Source organism: Lepidochelys kempii, chromosome 9 (genome assembly GCF_965140285.1).
Source record: "Lepidochelys kempii isolate rLepKem1 chromosome 9, rLepKem1.hap1, whole genome shotgun sequence".
NCBI classification, from domain to species: domain Eukaryota; kingdom Metazoa; phylum Chordata; order Testudines; family Cheloniidae; genus Lepidochelys; species Lepidochelys kempii.
In genome coordinates this window covers 24049632-24074107 of record NC_136388.1, presented here as the reverse complement: position 1 = coordinate 24074107, position 24476 = coordinate 24049632, and the positions used below count along the sequence as shown (strand labels likewise).

The 24476-nt window shown below is 40.8% G+C and overlaps 1 protein-coding gene across 9 annotated transcripts; it reads left to right on the top strand.

Annotated features, from left to right (window-relative positions):
* The first annotated feature begins 1843 nt into the window (after window positions 1–1843).
* LOC140917229 (lysosomal amino acid transporter 1 homolog) lies at window positions 1844–24132 on the top strand. 9 transcript variants are annotated; one of them, XR_012160756.1, is made up of 12 exons: window positions 1844–1945; window positions 2250–2374; window positions 4915–5042; window positions 6589–6937; window positions 8309–8438; window positions 10570–10660; window positions 12628–12752; window positions 14565–14660; window positions 14805–14879; window positions 16647–18031; window positions 18920–19049; window positions 23378–23458. XR_012160756.1 is itself a non-coding variant. In XM_073359588.1 (11 exons), exons 4-11 carry the CDS (start codon window positions 6753–6755, stop codon window positions 23477–23479), a joined length of 990 nt encoding a protein of 329 aa, XP_073215689.1. In that variant the 5' UTR covers window positions 1844–1941; window positions 2250–2374; window positions 4915–5042; window positions 6589–6752; the 3' UTR covers window positions 23480–24132. The 9 variants fall into 9 exon arrangements, 6 of the variants coding, with proteins under 6 accessions (XP_073215689.1, XP_073215687.1, XP_073215688.1 ...); XR_012160755.2 differs by having other exon boundaries at window positions 16647–19006; window positions 23378–23466; XR_012160754.2 differs by having other exon boundaries at window positions 16647–19049.
* Window positions 24133–24476: the final 344 nt, after the last annotated feature.

Sequence of the window (24476 nt, the reverse complement as noted above, 5' to 3'; positions counted from 1 at the left end):
CAAATGTTACAAATTTAATTTTAGTATCCATTGCTAGTCAAAAACATGCAGTGAACTGTTATTTATGTGTGACAGTACTATTTACCAGATTAGGATAGATGGATGGTATGAAACTTCTCTCTCTCTCTCCCTCTTCTAGTTGAGCTGTAACAACTACTCCTTCAGCTCACTTGTCCAGGGCAGAATAACCAAATGCAACTTAATTTGCCACATTTTGAGGCCAAATGTGCGAGGTTATTTTATGTTATTTGTATGCAGCCATTGCAGTACAACAAGTAATTTGCATGAAGTATCCATCATTTCCTGTCCTGATTTAATAAAGCATCCCTATTCAGAAAAGCATGTGCTTCAGCACTGTTATTAATCAGAGCCTCAAACAGTTGTAAAAATCGCAGAGTACTTTCCAGCTTCTCCAGTAAGGCAAAGCACTTGTTTCTAGACCTTTAGGTTCATGAGACATTGGACCTTAAACCTGTCAGTAGTTCAAGATTTGAAGTTATTTTTTAAAACTGGCAGCTGTTTGAACATGGCTCAGGGTTTTGCAATAAGTCACAGTGGAGATAGATTAACGAGCAAAGTGCAAGTGAGGCAGTCAGTGGTGCATGATAAATGTGATTTATCACAAGGGTTTGCAGTTTATCGCGTTGATATCACCCCATAAACAGTATGTGGTAAAATATATATTCCATCCAGCAGAGGGCAGTACTAGAAACCAAATCATTACAAATTCATTTATGACTAGGTGATAGCGTAAAGTTATTTGGCATACATACTATGCTGACAGCTTGTGCCACACGCTCTCAAAGAAACTGCGGAACCACCTGATCAAAAAAAGCACGCTAAGAAGTGAGCTGTAGCTCACGAAAGCTTATGCTCAAATAAATTGGTTAGTCTCTAAGGTGCCACAAGTCCTCCTTTTCTTTTTGTAGAAGTCAGGGAGTGGCCTACTCCTACAAATTGTTCAGAATATGCTAAGCACCAAAAAAGTTAAAAATAAATAAATAAAAGGTTAGATATTCAGACCTTGGCAGTTGAAAGTGTCATAAGCCACTGAGTGGAAACCGTTAAGCACAAATCAGCTGGAGATGAAAATCCTTTCTCTTGTCCTCTGCCACTGATGTAAGCGGTTAAGTGTGGCGATAGGAAATGAAATTACAGTGTTCCACCTTAGAGACTAACCAATTTATTTGAGCATAAGCTTTCGTGAGCTACAGCTCACTTCATCGGATGCATGTCAAGTATGCATCCGATGAAGTGAGCTGTAGCTCAGGAAAGCTTATGCTCAAATAAATTGGTTAGTCTCTAAGGTGCCACAAGTACTCCTTTTCTTTTTGCGAATACAAACTAACACGGCTGCTACTCTGAAACCCGTCATAGTGTTCCACGTTACTGGTACACTTCTGTGTGTGGGTCTGTTGACTCAGGGTGTGTACGGATACCTCTCTTGTGAGTGTATGCCACGTGTCTATGGAATGTGTCTGTGGCAACTGGGGTATCAGGGCCGCCCGGGGACTCTAGTTGTGTATGTTGTCGCTACCTGTGTATTATGAGTCAGTGCCTATGGGTATGTTTTCTATAGGTCTGTTTATGTTGGGTTACAATGTGTGATGTCAGTGGGTTGGTGTGTGTGACAGAGTTCATGGCTGTGGGTGGTGCCAACGAGCACAGCTGTGTGTGTACTGTCTGTATGCCAATTGTGTGGTTCCCTCTGGGTGGGCACTGCGTCAGCGAGTGTCTGCGTTGTGTGCCGAGTCGGTGTGCTCGCCCTGTGATGGGCAGATACCCCCCGCTGCCTGCAGAGGGCGCCCTGGCTCCGCTCCGGCCGCCGCTGCTCTCCGCTGCCCGGGCCCGCGACTGGGCGGGGCCGGGCCGGATGGCGGGACGCTGGGGAAGGCGCTGGACTGGGCCGGGCGCTGCCGCCGCCGAGCTGGGGCGGCAGAGGCAGGTTCGCGCTCGCCTGCTGCGTGCGGAGGCGAGGGGCTGGAGGGAGGCCGGAGACAGGGACCCCGTTCTTCTGGGGCTCGGCTGGAGGGAGCCGCGCAGGGCTTGTGGGGCTGCGCTGGGGCTTGGGCGGCAGAGGGACCCTCCCCGCGCTGGGCTGGGTGGTTACGAGGCCGGAGTCCCCGTCTCGGCAGTGGGGTCCGTTGCGGGGCCGGGATTCCCGTGTAGGCGGGGAGGGGGGTAGCCCCAGGGATCCCTGCTCTTGTATTGTGCTTTTGGGGTTCACTTCCTCCCCTCCCTCTCCACAGGGACTTTTTGCCCCCGGAAGGGACCTTCTGGTGAGCTAGGTAGCAGGCAGAGACCTGTGAGATTCAGCCTGGGACTGGGGATTCTCCCTCCCTTTGCCTGAAGGAAGCTGGGTAGCTATTGCCAGGTTGGTGCTTTGCCCTCCTCTTGGGTTTGTTTTCCCTCCCTCAAACAGCTCCACTTTGATCTCCCTTTGGCCCTGGCCATTCATGTCTGCCTCATACCTTTCTTTGGCCTCGGCGCTGTAAATTCAGCGGATCGCATTTACAGAGGGCACCGAATAAATACTGAAGGGAGGAGTAGCAAATACACATGGGGGCAGAGCAAACTGAAGGAGAGTTCATGAACTAAATATAAAGTTCTGGCCCTTCTCCCACACAGGAAATAGAGAGAGCTCTGGTGTGAAGTGTGTGCAACAGAATAACAGCAGCATCCAGATTAAAGTTAAATTATGTTCATTTGCTGGCTTTAAATACATCCTCATTACTTTTTTCTTCTTCTGACCCAATACTGAAGTTGCCTCGGGGAAGATATGGGCTCAGGATTAGGAGAATGATATTGTTTGAGTGGGATCACAATACAAAAAAGTTTAATAACCACCTCCATACATTATTATGCCAGTTCCCCCTGTGGCACCTTCAAAGAATTCCAGTTCTTCTAAAGACTGGGACAGGGCCTCTGGGATGGATTTTGGCAGCTTGTGTTTGACCTACACCCAGCGTTCTCAGTCTGTCAGTGTACCTGTGAGATGGCTATTTAGCTCACATGCTACTACTGCTCACCTTGCTCCTGGATGGCTTGTCCCCTTTCAAAAATTGACTTTATTTCTCCAGCTGAATTTTACCAGGATAAACTGGGAGCTCCCTATTGAAAAAAATTAGGTTTTTTTTTCCCTCAAATGTGATATACATATTTGATTGTTGATCCTAAAGAGACAATCACCCATGCTGAGAGCATGCAACCAGTAAAAGGATTATTTAAAGAAAATAGGAACATGAGAGTTGTAGGAGTAAAATAGGAGGATCAAGTGAATGAAATAAGTTGTAAGTCTTATCACATAGACTAGTTCCACTGATTTTGTTAGGAATACGTAAATACAAATACTGCACAACTGATTTTTCCCTTCCAAAATCTCAAGCTGGATTTAATTAATATTATTATTTGAAACTGGGGGGGGGGAGGGGACGACGACGACCACTTTCAAACACATAAATTCATAGTCAGGCACCTGTAAGGGAGTCTTATTGCTTGGTATCCAAGAAGAGAGGCACTCAAAACTCAGTGGCCACTTGTGAAAATTTGCCTGCCTGCAGCTTTCCCAAGGAGAGACAGGAGGTTTATGGCAGATCTCCTGAGTCCTAATACAGCCGCTTTACTACAAGGCCTGCCTTCCTCTCCTCAATATGATCTTAGGGCTTGTCTACCTAGGGAAGTTTTCTGGGATAAGGTAGGGTGGGAATTTAAAGCACAGTAGCTCTTCTGATCAATTTCCTCATGTAGACAAGCCCTTATTACAAGTCTTTCTGAGATCTGAGTACTGTGTTCTAAGTCATTCATTATGGTAGAAACAGCATGTAATTGAGAATAATTTTTCCAAGGACTTAATGGCAGTAACTACAGTATGTATAGTAATCTCAAAAGAAAAGCCAGTAAAATATCTAGAGGAAAAAAAAATTTTAACCCTCTTACAGAAATACTGGGTTGTGCACGTAAAGAGTTGTGATGAAAGCAAAAGATAGATGCCTCCTTACATTTTCTTTTCCTTTTATTGTCACTGGTGACTCAGACAACACATTTTTCTCTTTCTGTTGTACCTATCGTCTTATCCTCTTGTCTCTGCTCAGGGAACGTAGTCAGTTTTGAGGAACCTAATTGAAAAAAAGTAACCTCATGAGCTTTAAGAAGTTGTTGGAAAAAATTTAAAATTTCTGTGCAGAAGGGACAAAAAGGTGTATTAGCTTCCTCAAGTGGATTAAACTGGTCTGAGCCCAAGAAATCCTGCAATATTCCACCATCATTAATAGATATGAGAATTTAATCAAATTGCTCATTTATCTAGCCCATTCTACAGATCTGTGAAATAGGCATTGCAAGAAATGGAATCTGACAGCTAAATGTTCAGATTATATGGGTGCCGTGGGTGCCCAGATAATTACTTTCAGAGTAGCAGCCATGTTAGTCTGTATTCGCAAAAAGAACAGGAGTACTTGTGGCACCTTAGAGACTAACAAATTTATTTGAGCATAAGCTTTTGTGAGCTACAGCTCACTTCATCAGATGCTCACAAAAGCTTATGCTCAGATAAATTTGTTAGTCTCTAAGCTGCCACAAGTACTCCTTTTTAAATAATTACTTGTTAACCAACCTTTAGAAAATGTAAGAATCTCTCACAACAATAATACTTTCTGAATGACTGAAGATACTTGCCCTTTGGCATCATGCCTAACAATTGGTGTGGTCCATGACTTCAGTGGTGCAAGATCAGGCAAGTGTATCTAAAACATGCCTGTCTCCCCTGTCACCATCCACACACAGTTGTTAAACATAAAAAGTGACTTGCAGAAATGGCTACAAAGATCAGTGACCTCAGCAGTAAGTGCTGAGCCATTCACTAGCCAGGCTAAATGGGGGATTCAGTACAACGTCAATATATATTTTTATTTTTAGGTGCTGTGACATCAGTTCCCCCCCAAGGCCGTCCAGCTCTATCTGCAATGTGATGCCCCAGCCTGCACCACATTATGATAATACAGCTACCAGAGGTCTCATGGAAGTATAGAACAAGCCCTGGGAGGGTAAAGCTAATCCCAATTTTATAATGTACAGCATTTATTTTATGCCATCAACCTGTAAGATTTCAAAAGATATTGAAAATAGCTTGTTGTATTGTAAAAACAGCTTCAACCCAATCCCTTACAGACTGGCTACATAATCTAACATGGTTCTGTGTTACCTATAGTGGAACAGTGTGCTCTCACACAGATATTAATCATTCGTGTTATGCACTTGGAAGTGTGTGTATAAAATCTCTAGAAACCTGAAATGACTTTCTTGAAATTCTGTCATTAACCTAAGAGTAAGATTTGTCAGTGTGGTGCTGAGGCATGTAATTCCCCTCCCAGCCCCATTCCCACGCGTATGATATATGGAATTTAGACTCTGTATCTGTGGTATCTTCATGCAGACTTCACTCTGGAGTTGCTACTGACACCTCCACAACACCCTTGGAAAGCTTGTTTTCTAGTTCATTCCATGTTACTTGGTCAATGGCATACTGAAGATAAACTTGTACTTCCTGAAAGCCATTTGTTTTAATTTTACTCAGTGCTGAGGCATGCCTTATTTGTGTTTAGAAAAACTGGTGTTTCTTGAGCCTTTCAAGTTAGAAATGTAACTTACCAGCTGAAGCAAACAACAAAAAACAAGTTTGAAATACTGGGTATTTTACTTGAAATACAGAAATATAAAACTTGCCAAACTTATAATAAGGGGAAAACAAATTTTAGAAATCCATTGTGAATGTGATGTTTTGTGGCCTGATTCAAAGAAATATATTCTGGAGGACTTATTTGGAAAGTTACAAGAAATCAATATTATGTGATTTAGACTCCAGACCAAGTTTAAACAGAATCCTATTCTTAATTATCTGACATCATGAACAAATTCTGATGTAACAGATTTCTTCTTAAATGCTTGGAGATATCAGAGAGCCAGAATATGAAGCCCTTATTTGCACTGGTAAGCAATACTTACATGAGCGGTTACATTGAAGTCAGTGAGGGTATTCATGTGAGCGAGTATTCACAAATGTGAATGAGGGGTTCACAATCTGACCCATTATCATTAAAAAGGGTATTTGGTAGCCCATTATTTCAGTGGGCTAATCTTACCCTAAGAGGCCTGGATTCAAAACCTGGCTTTCGTCTGAAGGGTAAGTGAGTTGCTTGATTTACATTACCCTGTAGTGTACAGTTTTTTCACATTACAGATATATTAAAGTTTAGTACCACTGCACAACTGTCAGTCTACCAAAGGCAGACCAGGTACTCAAATGCCACAGGTGACGTAAATTAGGATTATGCATTAGTACATTGTGTGGAGTAACCTGTACGGTATTTGCTTGTGTAATACCAGGTTCTGGGCAATGCCATTTTTCCTTTTTAATAAACAGTAAATATAAGCAAGTGCATTATGGATTAGAGTCTGTATTTGCAGTTTTATTCTGTTTGACTTTATGTTCCCAAACAATGTTTCCTGTGGCCAAATTACTGAAAACTTTGATCTGGTCTTTTAAATTGATATAGTCACACTGGCTGTATTTTGTGTCATTGAATTTGGCAGGTCCATTTATAAGATTGGAAATATCTGCTATATCAAGTAATCCGTCTGGATGTGGAGGTTTTTTGAGAGAGAGGATATTCAGCATTGATAAACGGATTTGTGGATTTGCATGGGGTAAAAACAGAGCCAAAAATAAACGTCTGAAATTGAATCTCAGCACTTGAATGATGGCTCCTCAGCTGTATACACATGCTTTCAATATCTCTTCAGTAGAGAATAGGAGATTGTGTATAAATGGAACACCATGGATTTGGCATCTCTTGGAAGAATGTGTAGAAAATGCGTGGGAGTACTGGAGCGTTGTCATAGGACTGATTTCCATTGTCTGTTTTCTGTTTGCTGCACTACCGTAAGTTTAAAATCTTAAGCAGTCTTCAGATTCACATGAGTAATCTTGCCTGAAGCCTTTTTCAAAAGCTGCCTTTTTAAAGTTGATCTTGGATACATTTCTGTTTCCATCTGCATAATAGCATATGCCAAAGTAGTATGATGTTCATGTTTAGAACAGTATTTCAGTATTTGGTGGTTGGCAAAAGAGCTTGATGTACTTATTTTATTGCGCCAATCTGACACAAATCTCTGCCGCTGAAAGCAAATGAGAATAGGGCCATGTCTACATTAGCGAGCTTACGGCGGCATCAGTGCAGCTGCGCCACTGTAAGATCGTTCCTATTGCCACTCTATGCCTATGGGAGAGAGCGCGCCCATTGACAAAATAGCTACTGCCACTCATGGAGGTGGTTTTATGTCAGCAGGAGAAGCTCTCCTACCAACATAGCACAGTGCACACTACCACTTATGCCAGCCAAACATACGTCATTCAGGAGGGTAGTTTTTTTCCCCACATGGCTGAAGGACATAAGTTTGGCCAACAGAAGTGGTAATGTACATGGCCTATGTCACCCTCACCTCATCTCTCCTACACTTGCATGTGTGCACACACCTGCAGTCTTTAGTGGAGAGTGGACTAATATTATTTAAACCACATGTTATGTGTCACATACTATCCTGCTGCTCCTGGTCAATGAACACTGGGACTGAGAAAGGGTCAGAAACGGAGTGTCGGTCAGCATTTCTGCAGTGCTGTGTGAGGTGCTTATGCTGGGTTCATATTTCAAATATGCAGGTAGGGAATAGCAGGAGCTGAATAGATGAAAATGTCTCCACATAGGGATAATATTAGTTACTGAACTAGTAAAGGGTGTCTGGAAATCATGAAGAATAAAACCATTTTTGAGCCATTCAGCCTCTGAAATATTATTTGAAAGACACCTTTACATTAAAACTGTGACGTTGGTGAGCATTGCATTAAACTGCTAATAGACTCTCATCCCTCTGTCATAGAAGCTTTGTGTATCCCTCGCCATTTTATTGCAAAATGTGAATGTTTTTCCAGTTTCAACATTACTAAAGATGGTTACTACAGCATGGTACATCAAACACTAATAGCTTGGTTATGCTGTTCAAATGGTGTGTTTCACTCCCTGCCATGGAAAAATAGCACATGCAAGCAAGCAGTATTGGGGACAGGTTGAGCCTGTTATTTCTAGGCTTAAGAGAACCAGAAATATTGAGCTGGACGTATTTTTTTCAAAATACTAGTTTTGTCATTTAGTCCCTCTACAGGAAATTCCTTGTGACTGGGCTTTTTTAAAGTAAAATGTATTTAAAGAAGTTAAATGTTTCATGTTTGCATCTCTTGTGATTTTTTTTTTCATAGTCAACTTTATGTTGCTTATCAGAATGGAAAAGTGGACCAAGCACTCTCTCTGGGCTTTTTGCTGTGTTGGATTGGTGGGGACCTTACAAATTTCATAGGCTGTTATTTAACAAATCAACTGCCAATTCAGGTAATCAGCTTTTCTACATGATGATTTATCATTTTTAAAATATATATTTTTAGCTATTGCAGGGAGAGACAGATACTAGAAAAGCAAATTATCGCCAAGTTTGCTCTCTTCATCTACTCATCACCCTTTTATAAGTTTGTATTGTGTGGCTTCGTTAGCACAGTAGAAGTGATCCTGTATCACGAGCTAGTTCCCTTTATACTATTACTTGTATTGCATAAACCATTTCACACAATTAAGCATTTAAGTAGACTAAATGGGCTTTATTTGATAAGAAGTTCAGTGGGAATTTTCCAGTTTATTTTCAAAGTAAGTTTCCCTCATAAGTCGGGTTGAGTGTGAGTGGAGTCAATTAACTTTTTGTAGTCTAACAACAAAATCAAATTGTTCTAGAATAGTAGAAATGTAGGACTGGAAGGGACCTTGAGAGGTAATCTAGTCCATCGCCCAACCCAGGCAGGACCAACTATACCTAGATCTTCCCTGACAGGTGTTTGTCTAACTGGTACTTAAAATCCTTAATGAGAATTTCACAACCTCCCTTGGTTACCTATTCCAGTCCCTACAGTTAGAAAGTGTTTCCTCATATCTAACCTAAATCTCCCTTGCTGCAGATTAAGCCAATTATTTCTTTTCCTGCCTTCAGAGGGCATGGAGAAAAATTGATCACAGTCCTCTTTATAACAGCTCTTAACATATTTGAAGACTTACCAGGTTCCCCCCCCCCCAACTTCTTTTCTCAAGATTAAACATATCCGGTGTTTTTTAACCTTTCCTTATAGGTCAGCCTCTCTTTGAACATTTTTGTTGCTCTCTTCTGAATTGTCTCCAGTTTGTCCACATCTTTCCTAAAGTGTGGACCCCAAAACTGGACACAGTACTCCAGCTGAGACTTCAGCAGTGCAGAGAAGAGCAGAAAAATTACCTCCTATGTCATACATACAACACTTCTGTTAATACACCCCAGAATATTAGGTTTTTCACAACTGCATCACATTGTTGGCTCACATTCAGTTGTGATCCACTATAACCCAAAATCTTTTTCTGAAGTACTACTGCCTAACCAGTTGTTCCCCATTTTGTATTTGTGCATTTGATTTTTCTGTCCTAAGTACTTTGCACTTGGCTTTATTAAATTGCATCTTGTTGATTTCAGACCAGTTCTCCAAGTTAGAATCATAGAACTGGAAGGGACCTCGAGAGGTCATCTAGTCCAGTCCCCTGCACTCAAGGCAGGACTAAGTATTATATAGACTATCTTTGAGAGGTGTTTGCCCAACCTGCTCTTAAAAATCCCCAGTGATGGAGATTCCACCGATATCCTTTTAAATTGAAGCTCTTGCCTCTTTTCCTTGGCCAGTTGTCTATTAGTAAAGAAAAGGAACTAGGTCAAAGATGGGTTTATCCGTGAATAACTTGAAAAGAGTACTTATTGTAGGAATAGGAAGATTTCTCTGTGAAAAATACCAATGTAGCTAGGCATTGATACTTTAGCTGGATCTGCAACCTTTTCTGCCTTTACTGATCTCCCTTCCCCTCTTGCTTTAAAAAAAAATGTGCTTCGTAAGCTGGAAGGCTGTCACAGGCCATAGGGGAGACAAAGACTGGGTGGAGACTAATTCCAGTTTGTAACACAGTTCTGCAGAAGATCCCTGTTCAGGCAGCATTACCCATTCTATCTCCCCAGCTGGGCAATAGCAGGACAGCCAGCCACACCCTTTTCGTATGGGGGAGGCAGTGAGCGTGCACCCTGCCTTCCTAAGTGAACTTCTGGCGCCCAGATGGGGCAGAGACACATCTCTGGGTAAGGGAAGGGATTAACACCTAGCCCAGATAGGGATTGTGCCACATTCCTTTAAAATCTGTTTAAACCTTTGCAGTTGTAGCAGTAGTTGGACTGCGTAGCTCAAGCTCTGTGCTGCCTCAGGTCTAAGGACCAGGAATTTGCCTTCCTGTAAATATATACTACAGTGCTCTGCAGCAGCCTAACTTGGTTTGTATCCTAAACAGCTTTTTTGCAAACTTTTGGCACTTATCATCTCTGTGTTCTCTACATCATGTAAATCATTTCCAAAAAGACCATCCTATTTTGTTGAACGTATAAGAAGGTGCATCTTATGATTTCTTTTAGATTGTCACTGCCATCTTTTATGTTAACATGGACATAATTGTGATCTCACAGTTTGCCTACTATAAGCTCAAGAATCAGAAGACAACAAAATGTAAGATTTTCAACAATTAATTCATTTCCCACAATATGAAGTGGAATACTTTGGTCCTTGATATTCTTTTCTTAAACTTTCAAGTATGAGTTTTCAGAGGGGTTTAAAAGGAGGTGAGCACCCAAATCCCAGTTCAAGTGTTCTTAGGCCCCTGTGAAATCTCATTCTTCCCCCTTAGGGCATGATTTACAATTTTTGCAGAGTAATTTATATCTATCCCTAAATTCAACTAGTCTGTTCAGAATTTGTTACATATTCCTAGTTGCCAAAATTCTGTAATAGCTGTGAGTATTTTCTATGTAAGACTGTCACTTTATATAGGTGTTTAAAAAATGCAATAATTTGTGGAATCTAGTTGCTTGCTTTAGCTTATTCCTTAGTTTTACTATCTACTTTCAGCTATCTAAACATATGTAAAAGAAGATTGAAAGCTTGCATTTCTTTCCATTAGGTTATGTTCAATTAGTTTCCCTGATTTTGATCAAAGTTAGACTTTTTATTTTGTATTTGCTAACTGCATAAAATAACTTGACATTTTCATGTGTTCTGTATCTATAACTATACATAGTCAAAAAGACCCAATGGAAAAGGAATGAAATTACTTGATTTGCTTCATAAAATCCTGCAAGTAATTATAGTGTTTAATCTTGGAAAATTTTCAGTCTTCCATTTATATTGCAATAGCAGTCAAAGTTCTGTTCAAATTGTAAAAGCTCAGGAAAAACAGCATACCTGACTATATCAATAGAAACATTTTTAAGTCAAAATATAAATATTCAAATTAAAGGTCTAACAAAGGTAATAAAAAGCGGAGTTACAACTTAGACGTGCCCAGCTAAATAAAGAACCAAGGGCAGCAGATATGGAACTGCTCTTAAATCCATGCAATATCTAACCACATCAAGATTAAAATTACATGGTGTGTCCTTAGCTCTGATTTTCTTTGTTTTTATTTCATAACCTTAAAAAAATAAAAGGATATTCACAGGTCCGGCTGCTGTGCCACTTTTCAGTCACACTCGTGCCTAACTAGAAGGCAAAGGATAGTTTTCAGGTTAAGGTGGTGGAGTGGGACTCCAGAGATCTGGATTCAGTTCCCAGCTCTACCTCAGACTCGTGTGTGACCTTAGGCAAGTCGGTTTGGGCCAGATATTTAAAGGTATTTAGCTGGTGCTGCGCTCAATATTGCAAAGTCTAATTGATTTATGAGACTTGATTAATTTTCAAAAGGAATTTAGGAGTTTAGATGAGTGCAGCACCAGCTAAATATCTTTAAATATCTGGGTCTTAGTCTTCGTGCTTCAGATCCCCATCTGTTAAATGGCAATAGTAATATGTCCTTTGTCTTGGCTGTTTAGACTGCAAACTCAAAGGGCAGGGACTTTCTCTTGCTGTATATCAGTACAGCTTCTAGCACAGTGGAGTGCTGATATCATCTGGAGCCAGTAAGCATGACTGTATTATAATACAGGAGCTACCTTATCTACTGAATTATTTATAATATTTTCTGCTATTTTGAAATCCTTTGTAGGTGACTATAGCCCCAATCCAGCAAGTCACATAAGCACATGCTTAACTTTAAGCATGGGTAATCCCACTGATTTGAGTAGGACCACTCATATGCTTAGTTAATCATGTACTTAAGTGCTTTGCTGGATGGACCTGTATTAACAGCAAAGCCTTTGGGACAAATGGAATGAAATTTACATTCCAAATGTCTTTGTATTTGGGGTGTTTAATCAATACTTGTGGAAAGAAAGTGTTCTGTTCTATTGTATTTAGCAACTTTTTGATTATTGTACTAGCTAAACCTGAATGTGTTAGCAGGAGCTAGTTTAAAAAGTGGATTGAATGTGAAACTTGTCTTCACTTGAAGATGTTTAACTCTATATGCTAAATTACAAGCAAATAGCAATGTTACTAGCCAACAAGTCATTTGTCAGCTGACTTATTGTATTTTATTGTAGGCAGCATAAACCTGAAGAATTTCTGTGTAACCTGGGTCTTGATGTGTATAACATTGTGTGTAATTTTACCCAGTCAGCTACTGCTACGAAACCAAGACCAGAGTACTGTGCTGGAAGCTAGCAAGGTAGTTTGTTTTTTAGTTAACGTCCCGCCTTCACAAAAAGACTATAAATAAAATTTTGGTAAGGATTGTGGCTATGCTTCTTAGGAATTTGCATGATGATCCTAATTGCTTTAGTAATTGTGTGCGCAATATTATGGGTATTTGTTTGAACGATACTTGCCAAACCCCCACCCCAAAATATAGAAGTTGCCTAAAAACAGCCATGGAGATGTCTTGCAGTTAAGTCTTTCTGTCTTGATGTTTGACATCAGGCTGTATTTCCAGCTGGTGTTATTAAAATGCAGGCAATTAGGCATTACACAGCTTTCCAGTTTCTATGAGTGGAAATTCTGAAATGATTATAATTATTTGTAATTAACTTGTTTAGCTACATATACTAATTAACTGAATTTTTCTGTAGTCATTTAAGGCAGTAGTAAAAATCACTATTGTTTTCTTTTAAATTTGTGGCCTGAAAATATTAACTGAGACATTAAAATCTGTCACAGTGAATTGGGGGTTCTTTTTTCTCCTAAAGAAATTTTGAGTGCACTCATGCAAGCTTTCAGCTCGCATTGTTTTCATAGTTTGTACCTAAAGAAATCTTTTTCCATCTTCTGAAAGAAGGCAGGCTCCTTTTCTTCTCCCCTCTACCCAACCTGTTTAGATTTTCCTTCAAAAGAGTGAGGACCATAATCTCACACTTCTCCCAAACTGAGAATATTTCTTGATGCATTCCTAGCTCTAGGCTACTGCTGCATTATTTCAATTATTGTACCTGCCTACTGAGGAAAAAGATGTACATGAAGTAATGACTTAGTGCAAACAAATGGAGCATAGTTCATGTTATGTAATATCCCTTCTCCTGAATAGGGGCAGGAGTTTGGGAGGATATTGTCCCTCTTTTGAATTTTGCAAGCTATGAATTTACGCTTTTTAAGATGCACTTTATCTTACTAATGGAGCTATATTAGAATGCATAACTCTGTAGATTAAATTAGAGTAACATATGAATGCACCTTCTCTTCACTGATACTAGGTAACATAGGCAGTCATTTGGAGACTGGAAACCCAGGTTTAGCCTCTGATGTGGGAAGAAATTACACTTGTATCTGCTGTTGCCTAATACGAGAGTTGAGCGGTACATAGGTGATGGAACTAGGGGTGCTGCCAGTGGCTTTATGTGGTTTCCATTATATACATGGCTCACAGTTTGGTTAAATGGCTCTCAGCACCCCTCCCCCTGCTATAAAAATTGTTCCAGCACTCCTGGAGGGGTATATTCCACCATTTTGCTGATCTTCGTAATAGTGCTGGTTTATTACCTATACAGTAATCCAAACTACATTGCTCAGCAGGGAAGCCTTATTTTCAAAATGTAGCAGAGTGGGGAAATTAACACAATTCATGTTGAACACAGTGGAAAAGTCATTAAGTGTCATGCTTTCTTGCCACAATGTGCTTTGCTTTTCACTGGCCATTGCTGTAGTTCTTAATTTTGACTTTAATCACCGAGTCTAGCTCTTTCACTATTGAGAATAGATGCATTTTGCATTAATGTTTAGCATTAAATCCCAACTGTTGCATGTAACTAGCTTTGATTCTGATGTGCACCACTCTGAGGTAAAGATCAAACTCTTTCTAGCAGTCACCTCTTTGGCCATTTACAGCAGCATTGAACTGCTTTGAAGGGAGTTCTGATCCAGTCCCTTTCCAGAAAGTCAGTGGCCATAATGCAGGCCTTGAGAGGAAGTTAAACTGTAAGTTAAAACCTCTTGAAATGTTAAAAGGTATTTTTAAACAAAATCTTTGTGTTTTTTGTTGGTTTTTCAGAACACTCTTGGTATGATAGAAATGTCAGGCTTCATTTGTGGCTATGTATCTTGCATGTTTTACTTGGGATCTAGATTTCCCCAGCTGTATAAAAACGTAAGTATATTTTTGAGAGAGTTCACTTAAATTGCATAATGCTTCCTGTTGCTTGATACACTGGAATCTTCCTCTCATTGAACACAAACTTCCATTTCCATTTGAAATCTGAACTTTGCATTTGGAACTATCTGAAATGGGAAGAGGCAAGGAAGGAAAACTGCACATCTTTCAGAGAGGACAGGAGAAGTAGATCTGAATCTGAAGGTGGGGGCAGAGGTATGCATTGCACATGAAAAGCAAACATACAGTTTATATCTCTAGATTGCCAAGTGTTCTCTATTAAATAAGTAAGTAAACAATGTAGAGAGTTTTATAGAGTACAGTGAGTTAAAACATAATCCACTATGACTTCAAAAATCCCATTATTGATTTCATAATCTTCCTACTGTCAGTGAATAAGGCTGCAATCCTTTCATGGAGGTCGCAGAAGTCACAGATTCCATGACTTTCTATGACCTCTGTGACTTCCGCAGGGGCTGGTGTGTCTGACTTCAGGGCCACCCGAGCAGCCCCTGCTCAGGTAGCCCACAGCCAGCAGCACCGGCCAAGGCTGGAGTGACCCATGACCAGCTCCTCCGGTGGTCCCCAGGGCCAGCCGCACCGGCCGTTGCTCGGGAGGCCCAGGTTCAGCTGGGCCTGGGGACCTCCCGAGCAGCGGACGGTGTGGCTGGTCCCGTGGACCGCCTGAGCAATGGTCCTGGGAGCAGCCCCCGGGGAGCGCCTGAGCAGCAGTCCTGGGGGCCACCCCGGAGCCAGCTGCATCAGCCATTGCTCGGGCAGCCCCAGTCAGCTGGCTCCAGGGACTATGCAAGGAGCAGCCAGTGTGGCTGGTCCCAGGGACCGCCCAAGCAGAGGTCCTTGGGGCGGCCCCGTGGAGCATCTGAGCAGATGTCCTGTCCCGGGGCTAGCCGCATCAGCCACTGCTGCGGTCCTGGGCAGCAGAATAGCGGCCGGTGTGGCTGGCTCTGGGGAGCGCCTGAGCAGTGGTCCTGAGAGTGCCCTGGGAACTGCCCAAGCATCAGCGGTCCCCGGGCGGCCAGAGCGGTGGTCCTGGGGTGGCATCCAGAGGGCAGTCCCTGGCAGCAGCGGCCAGGGGACAGTCAACCCCCAGCACTACAGCAGGTTGTCCCCCAGAGCAACGAGGCCCCAGAAGTAGAGGTTTAGTCAGGGGTATTTCTGGTAAAAATCATGGACAGGTCGCGGGCCGTGAATTTTTATTTATTGCCCAAAAATAAAAGGAGAACTTGGAGAACCACTGTATTTTCCACTGCATGCATCCAATGAAGGGAGCTGTAGGTCACAAAAGCTTATGCTCAAATAAATTTGTTAGTTTCTAAGGTGCCACAAGTACTCCTTTTCTTTTTGCGGATACAGACTAACATGGCTGCTACTCTGAAACCTATTTATTGCCTGTGACCTGTCCATGACTTTTACCAAAAATACCCGTGACTAAATCTTAGCCTTATCAATGAGTGAAAGATTTTATATATGCAGAGAACAGGCATTGGAATGCGTTTTGATCTTACATTGAAAAAACTTGGCACCGTGAAGTACAGTTTATTTCCAATCCAACAGGCCTCTCTGAAGTAAGCTATTAAAGCATTTTCAAAATGTTCCACCGAAGAAAGGGAAGGAGTAACAGATTTCTGAAGAAATAAACAGTAACATTTTATAATGTGCTAGAGTCCCATTCTAGTCTGCAGCTGCAGGAGTTAACATGCATTATTCCCCAGAACTATGCACGTTACTACTGATTTAGATTATTCTGGTGCAGAAAGTAATAGATCTAATGGAGGCAGAAGCATTAGAAACATAGGTAAATGTTTTCTAGCTGGAAAAGAATAAGTGTTTGAATTTGTGGGGGCATGTTAGAAAGTAAAATAACTGGAAAATATCCATAACTGATCACTGTAATAATATATGTGACAACTTTTATTTTCCTATCAAAGTTTTTTTTTTTTTTTTTTTAATATTTATTTGTAGTTCCAGAGAAGGTCCACAGAAGGCACATCTTACCTGCTGTTTGCATTAGCCATGATGGGAAACTGTACTTATGGACTGAGCCTTGTTTTAAAGATGCCTGCAGCTAAGGCTCTCAGAAACCTCTACTTTTTACACCATCTTCCATGGCTCATTGGGAGCTTTGGAGTTCTGTTTCTAGATATTTTTGTATCCTTTTCCAGTTAGAGCAAGAGTTTCTCAAAGGTGTGTTTTTAAATATTGGACAATAATTTGAGATTGAATTGGAGTTTTGGACGGCTTTCATTCTGCATCTAAACTGATTGTGAAACGTCGTCTTTTTTAAAATGATTTGCCCAGTTTTATAAGATGGCCAGTAACTTTGAATAAGGTATCCAAATTAAAGCTACATTGGATAGCTTTACTTTTTGTAGTCAATACACAGTGGACTAAATTTTCAGTTTTAGGCGTGCGCAATGGCCCTCCCATTTGTGCATGGCTAATGTGTGTTTAATACCCGAGAAACACACAAATTATTTCCAAGTGCACAAGGCAGATTATAACTGAAACTGGCCCATTTTTAAAGGTATCTTAAATCAACTTCTTGCCAGATTCATCTAGAGGTAAAGGACAAACATGAAGCTTATTAAGATATTTTTGAAAACATAATATGTAGTGAACATATGTTGCAGTTGTCCATAAAACTAAGTGCATCACCCGGGGCACAAACATATGCATTCATGCATTTAAGTGTATCTTAAAGTAAGCTATTATTTTTGAAGAGTCATGCACAATAGCACATATTACAACATAGGTTAGCTTGCCAGGCTGTTGCAACTGACAGAAGGAGTTTGGTCTTAAATGAACTTCTCTCTTAATTCAGATTTGTATTGTGTGTGTTTCCAGTGTGCTAGTTATTGCTATATATGTGCACTCATTCTAGGAAGATGATTGTTCTTGTTGATCGTAAAATACTAATAAGAGCAAATTGTTGAACAATATTGAGCCTTTGTTTCATAAGTCTTGTGAATGGTAACATATTTGTTGGTCTTACCACCTGTATAACTATCTACCCCATTATCCTTGCCAGTTAAAATTCCATGTTTTGTCTATAAAGCCAGTCAAAGAACCAGGAGGGCCTTGATATGCATAAGAAAGGAGAAAACAGCAAGTTGTAGGAAAACCAGCCCATTTTAAACTGAATTTGGACTCCTATTTAGTAGCCTTATGAATTTAAGTGCAACACATCCATAGAGGAGCCTTGGGGCAGGTCTACGTACAGCCCAGATCGACACTCTGAGATTGATCCATTAGTGATCGATTTAGGGGGTCTAGTGAAGACCCGCCAGATCAACAGCAGATCGCTTTCCAGTCTATCCCTGTATCCAACCCCTGACGAGAAGAGTGAGGTAAGTTGACGGCAGATTTTCTCCCATCGACCCCTCGCAGTAACTCAACCTAAGGTACGTCAACTCCAGCTAAGTTATTCACACAACGCAGAGTCATCCTGTGGAACTTCTTGCCAGAGGATGTTGTGAAAGCCAAAACCATAACAGGGTTCAAAGAAGAACTAGATAAATTTGTGGAGGATAGGTCCATCAATGGCTATTAGCCAGGATGGGCAGGAATGGTGTCCCTAGCCTCTGTTTGTCAGAAGCTGGGAATGAGTGACAGGGGATGGATAACTTGATGATTACCTGTTCTGTTCATTCCCTCTGAGGCACCTGGCACAGGCCACCGTCGGAAGATAGGGTACTGGGCTAGATGGACCTTTGGTCTTACCCAGTCTGTACATTCTTATGTAGGTTGACTTACCGCAATAGTGTAGACATAGCCTTGGTTTTATCACGGCAGAGTAGTTTCATGTGAACTAACCTCTTCCATTACTGTACTACTTTAAGCAACTGCAAATAGTAGAATTGTAGTATGAGTTTTGGTACACCAAGGCCCTCCCTGTTTAATATTAGATGAAAGGTTCTGTGGATTATTGGCTACTACTGAGATCCCAACAATTGAGTTAATAAATACAGAATTCCAAACCATCTAATTGTATGGAACTCAGAGCCTGGATTTTCCAGCTTTCAATTTTGCTAAGCATTAGCATTTAAAGGAGGTATTCCTGACCTGTCTGGATTGAGAACTTCACGTCAGTAGCTCAAACTAACAAGAGGAAGAGGGATACAATATTTAAAGTGTAAAGTTGGGATTCAGTGAAAAGAAGTCTCAGAACCAGCTTAAAGCATATAACCAGTTCTATTGTTAAAACTTCAGATTGACTAACTCTCTTCTTCACTTAGGATAGCCAACCATGCTCTGGGCATCCGAAGACATGAAGTTCTAGTAAAAGGTCCTTCACTACACAAACACAGAACTTCACTACAGTGGTAATTTACTACTGAGGATAACTGCCTCTTTTGAAATTAAAAGGTGTAGTTTTATCACTGATGAGATACTTCTCTAGCATGAGTAGACTGTAGCATTTCATGGCTTTTTGCCCTGGTTTGGACACACAAGGCTTTCGTTCCCTAAACAAAGCCCTGAAAATTTTGGCCTTAGCTAGAAACATAAAACTGCCTATACTTACAAAAAGGAAAATCAGAATTTGATGCTGATCACCATGACAGTACACTACTTGCATATTTGTACATGCCCTTCCATCATGTATTCCTAAGAGGAACTCTGATATTGGCCACAAACTGCCCAGAATCGCAATGCTTGTGTGCACATGACATTCATTTTTCAGTTCTGACTTGATTAGAGTCTGATTCCAATCCTAGTAGTCCTCCAGTTCAAATTATATTGAAAACAGATGCTTCCAGCGTGGCTTGGGGAATTTGAAGAAACTTTGTAATCAAGAGAAAAGGAGAAACAAAAGCAGACCTCCTGCCTTGAGAAGTCCTCAAGATATGGAAATCAGTGCTTTCCAAAGAGAGCTTCATTACTGTTTGTTGCAGAAAATCCTAGCAAACTCACACACCACATTACAGTCATGAGTAATTCAAAAAGGGGCAAGCAGGATCTTTCTTGATTGTTGGGAACAGAGGAGGTGGGAATAGAAAGCTCCCAATCTTCAGAAGAGAAAAGGAGTCTCATTTTTGGATAATCACTGCCTTTGAGTCATTAACTTTCTTTTCTGGTAGTTAATTTCTGAGAACATCCACAGTTATATTAGATGGGATACAGCAAGGACAAAACCAACCTCTAACTGACTGGGTTAGGAATATGCTTCCCCTGTCAGCCAGTTACTCCATAACTGTCTACTATAGAATTTTTGCACATATGTCTGTTGCAGTAGCAGCTGAAGTTAGCCAAGAGACTAGTTCCTAGACTGAACTGGCCTGCAGGAGGGCATTCTCAGTAGATCAGGATTCTGGAACTTTCTTCCCACTGGTCCAGGTTTGTTTCATCTTTAGGGACATTGGAAGAGTCATGACTCTTCACCAACTTTTGGTTGAGGTACAGGGTTGGGTTGGCATAAGAGTTTGGCTGAATGTGCAGTTACTTTATGCTTCATCATAAAGTACTATAAAATGCCAAATATTAGAGTAGTTAATTCCCAGATCCACCCTCAAACACATGGATGAAACTTTAACTGATTTCCCTGGAGATTTACTTCAGTGGGAGATCCACCCGTGTAGCTGAGGGACAGAATTGGGCCATTAGGTTTCCATCTTGAAACCTCCCAACCAGCCCCATTTGAACCTTTTTATGTCTTTATCTGTAAATTGAATCCCAAAAGCAATGCCTTGTGCCTAGATTAGACAGACCTCAGTACAGAGATTTTTCCCCCATCTCTGTTTTATTTGACATGCAGTACATTAGGTCCAGCCTCTGTCAACAAACTACATTGAAATGCTGCATAGTTATTTGCAGATTACATTGTTACTAGAGGCCCAAAAATAAGTATAGTCAGCCAGAGCTAAGCAACAATAGCCAGAGTCTTATCAGTCCGTTTGGAATTCATTATATACTTTTACAGAACATCATTGTGTTGTAATTCAATTACATCATGCAGAGAATCTAAGCCTGACCTGGCAATTCAGCAAGGGCAGTTTCCCAACTGAGCATACAACTTTCTCCTCTCTCAGTATCCGTTTTTTTCAGGACGGTTTCATATATCACATATTGCACATTAATATCTTTATATACTTAGAAAACAAATTTTTGATCCATTAGTTCACAGTGACTGTCCAAGACTTGGTTCTATCTAGTTAGTATGGCTATGAGCCAGCCAAACTGTCTGCATGCTCAGGTCTCCGTTTTCATTGAGAAAGTTATGGACATGAACAGTAAGCATGCTTCCATAGGAAAGAGCTTTAGTGGTCTTTAATTTTATTCCTTAAATCCCCAAATAACAAGTGCATCTAGTAATAAAAATATGTGCTGGAAATATTGATCTGAAATTATACATTGCAAGTTATTTGGAATTGGTTCCTTCCCATGCTCTTAATCTCATTACATAAAACAGGCCACCAGGCTGGTAATGGTCATGGGCTAAGTATGATAGTCTGTGCTGGCATGCAGGAAATCCACACTTGTCCCAACTCCCAGATCCCAGGCCTGATTTCAGTAGAGTAACTCCTTATTCACACTGGTGGAAGGACTCAGTCCCACAAGTGCTCTTAATGCTTCAACAGGAGATGAAAGCACTCAGCACCCTCAGAAGGTGCTCAGTCTCTTGCAGGATGAGGTCCTATCAAATTCCTGGTCTCTTGGTTTCCTGACTTACAGTAGCTGGAAGTGCTGTGCAGCTAAATTACTCAGCTCTAAGCAGGGAGACAGCCCCATATTAACACAGCAGTGAATAAGAGTGCTTATCTACTGTCTCTGAAGGAAATTCTGACTAGTCTTTACATGGAAGGGACCCCAGAGGTGGGGTATTGTAAAGCTTTGGGAAAGCAGGGTAATTCATGGGGCTGTGCCCAGGATGTAGAGAATTGCCTCCTCACCCACCCACACCTTCCAGAAAGCTTCTATGGTAATAATATTTTTTGAAATAGCAGCATGCCTTAGCTTCAAGTGTCTCACTGCTACTGTCTACTAGACCACTTATTTTAACTTGTTTAAAGTATTCCCGATAGAGATCTGATGTGCCAAGTTTCCTCCCAGGGCAACTCTTATTCATTTGTAAAATGGGATTTGAAGTATAGTGGTAGTATGACTGTCTTACCTAAAGCTGTGTGAATAAGAGCATGCATTGTATTGTGTGTGTGAAGATACCTGGTAAACAGATGCCCCCTTGTATCCATTTTCTAGACCTTTAAGCCTTCTTTCATGCAAGTCCCTATGACTTAAGTTTCCTTCCTGACCCCATCCACTTCACCTCCTCCAAAATCCCTTCAGGGTTGGATATAAACACTAATAGTAGTTTGGTTTAATACAGTGATTCTCAACCTGTGGTTCACAGACCCCTGGGTGTGTCCGCAGACTAAGATTTCCAAAGGGGTCCACACCTCCATTTGAAATTTTTTAGGGGTCCTCAAATGAAAAAAGGTTGAAAACCACTGGTCTAGTAGATGAGATGCTGGTCTGGGAGTTGGACTTGGATTTTGTTCCTAGCTCTGCCCTGACCTGCCATGTCACCTACAGCAAGTCACCTCTCAGTGCCTCTGTGGGTTTCTCCTCCTACCTTCTGTCTTGTTTATTTGGCTTAGAAACAATTTTGGGGTAGGAGCCATTTCTTACTGTGCATGTTTACATTACCTAGCACAGTGGGACCCTGATCTCCCAGTTGGAGCCTTGATGCACTACTGTTATACAAATAAATAAAACTAAATATGCATTGTTTAATTGAACCTCTTGCACAAAGTGACTGGAAAGCCAGGTTCTCTCCTCATGGTTCTGCCTCTTTACTAAGAAAGGAGTGTTTTAAAGTGAGCAAATTTGCATATATGAGGTTAGAGTGCGGCCTCTGTGCCTCCCAGATTCTGGATATGGCTGGGGATCAGAGTAGCCCTACAGTAAGTTAGAGCAGGCCCCCAAGGGCTGCTCTCATGTATGGTAGACTCCCTTCATCTGCTTATGGGCTGCTTTGCAGCCTAAAATAGGCCAAGTGCAAAGCACTGTGGCCACTCTCCCTCATGCCTCTGAAATGCTCTCTCTGGTTCCATCCCCAGCATGGCCTTTTGCCTGGGGTTACGGGTGGAGGGAGGTACAGTGTAGGGTAATGTCAGTCATACACTGCTCCTGTGCTGGGGCTTTCACCTGAGGTCATTGTGGCTTCTTTATACTCCTGCAAGTCACCAGTGGCATATATAGGGGCCAGAATCTGACCCAATGTGTATTAATTTGATCATCATAACTGAGGATATCTGAATTTAATGTATTCTGTCACTTAGAGTTAAAAAAAATTCTGAATACTGCCAACAAGATAGTAATCTTAAATTCCCAGAACACCATGTTGGTAAAACTGACTAACTCATTGCCGTAAGACATAATTGAGAACAAGTGAAGAAGGATTACACACACATGGTTTAGAAATGTCCACAGTTCAGATTAAAAATAAGGATATAAACCCTCATGCATCAGAGCATAAATTAGCCATTAACTAGCTAGGAAGAAATATTATAGGCATAACTCTGTAGAGAGTTTTGAACCTTCATCTGAAGAATCAAAGTGATCACTGTCCGAGACTGGTTGGTGGATTTGATGGATGGCTAGTTTTCATCCTGTCTGTCAATTTTTTTGTTCTTAAAAGAGTAGAAAATGCTATCTTTGTATCTCATGTTGTTCATTTTCTTACCCAAAATATCCAGATGACTGCACAATTTATTATGTATCGCAAGCAGAACAAGAGAAGACCCAGTTTAGTGGCAATGGAAGTGGAACCATTACTTGTGAACGAAGAGGATTCCTAACATCTCTATGTACTGTTATTTTTTTCAATAAAGTTTACATTTGGAGGACTTGAAGATTTTTCACAGAGTAAAGATTAAAATTGCATAGGGACCAAGCTTATTGTCAGTGGCTTATTCTTTGTAATATTGTGAAGATACTACAAAAGAAAATATTATTTAATGTCTACTGTACTGTAAGTGCTAAGATGGCACATGTAATCAACACATTTTCTTCTGAATTACCACAGTTTAGTCTTTTGTCTCTTGCAATGTGTTGTGCTCTACAGTGAGGAGTGCTTTAAAAATACCTAGAATATATAATCTCATGGTATATTCCATATTGTAAAATAATTCAGAAGTGTGCTGGATATACTGTTGTAATTCAGTGCAGATATTTTCTCAACCTAGCAAGCTGTTGCGGCAAAATGTAGTATAACTAAACTGTAAATTATAAGGCCATCTGAACATTTTTAATCCTGCCACCATATGTAAACAGCAGGCCTATATTTTGTAGATACACATATATAGCTCATTAATGATAACATGGAAATATGAAGTCACCCATGTGCCACAAGTCCTCACAATGCATATATATCACTTAAGGACAGGTTTCAGAGTAGCAGCCGTGTTAGTCTGTATCCGCAAAAAGAAAAGGAGTACTTGTGGCACTTTAGTAACTAACAAATTTATTTGAGCATAAGCTTTCGTGAGCTACAGCTCACTTCATCATAGCTCATGAAAGCTTATGCTCAAATAAATTTGTTAGTCTCTAAGGTGCCCAAGTACTCCTTTTCTTTTTTGCATATCACGTAAGGTTTTTTTAAGCCTTCAGAATAGGGTGGTGCATAGGCCTTGTGTGGGCTCTCCATACAGGGCTGAATTTCATCCACTTCAAGAGGAGAACGAAGCCTTTAAATGCCTTTAATTGAGTGATTTTAATCCAAAGGCCAAATTCTGAACGCATAAGAACATTAATGGGTCTGTTCATGTAATTCCCATTAAAATAATTGGGAGCCTC

Excerpts from the sequence above, each read along its gene's own strand:
- LOC140917229 (XM_073359590.1), top strand. The coding sequence starts at position 6,753 with ATGATGGCTCCTCAGCTGTATACACATGCTTTCAATATCTCTTCAGTA. Across the intron at positions 14,880-16,646 it reads ATCTGAAGGTGGGGGCAGAG|TTCCAGAGAAGGTCCACAGA; the intron begins GTATGCATTGCA and ends ATTTATTTGTAG. Across the intron at positions 16,833-23,377 it reads TTCTGTTTCTAGATATTTTT|ATGACTGCACAATTTATTAT; the intron begins GTATCCTTTTCC and ends CAAAATATCCAG.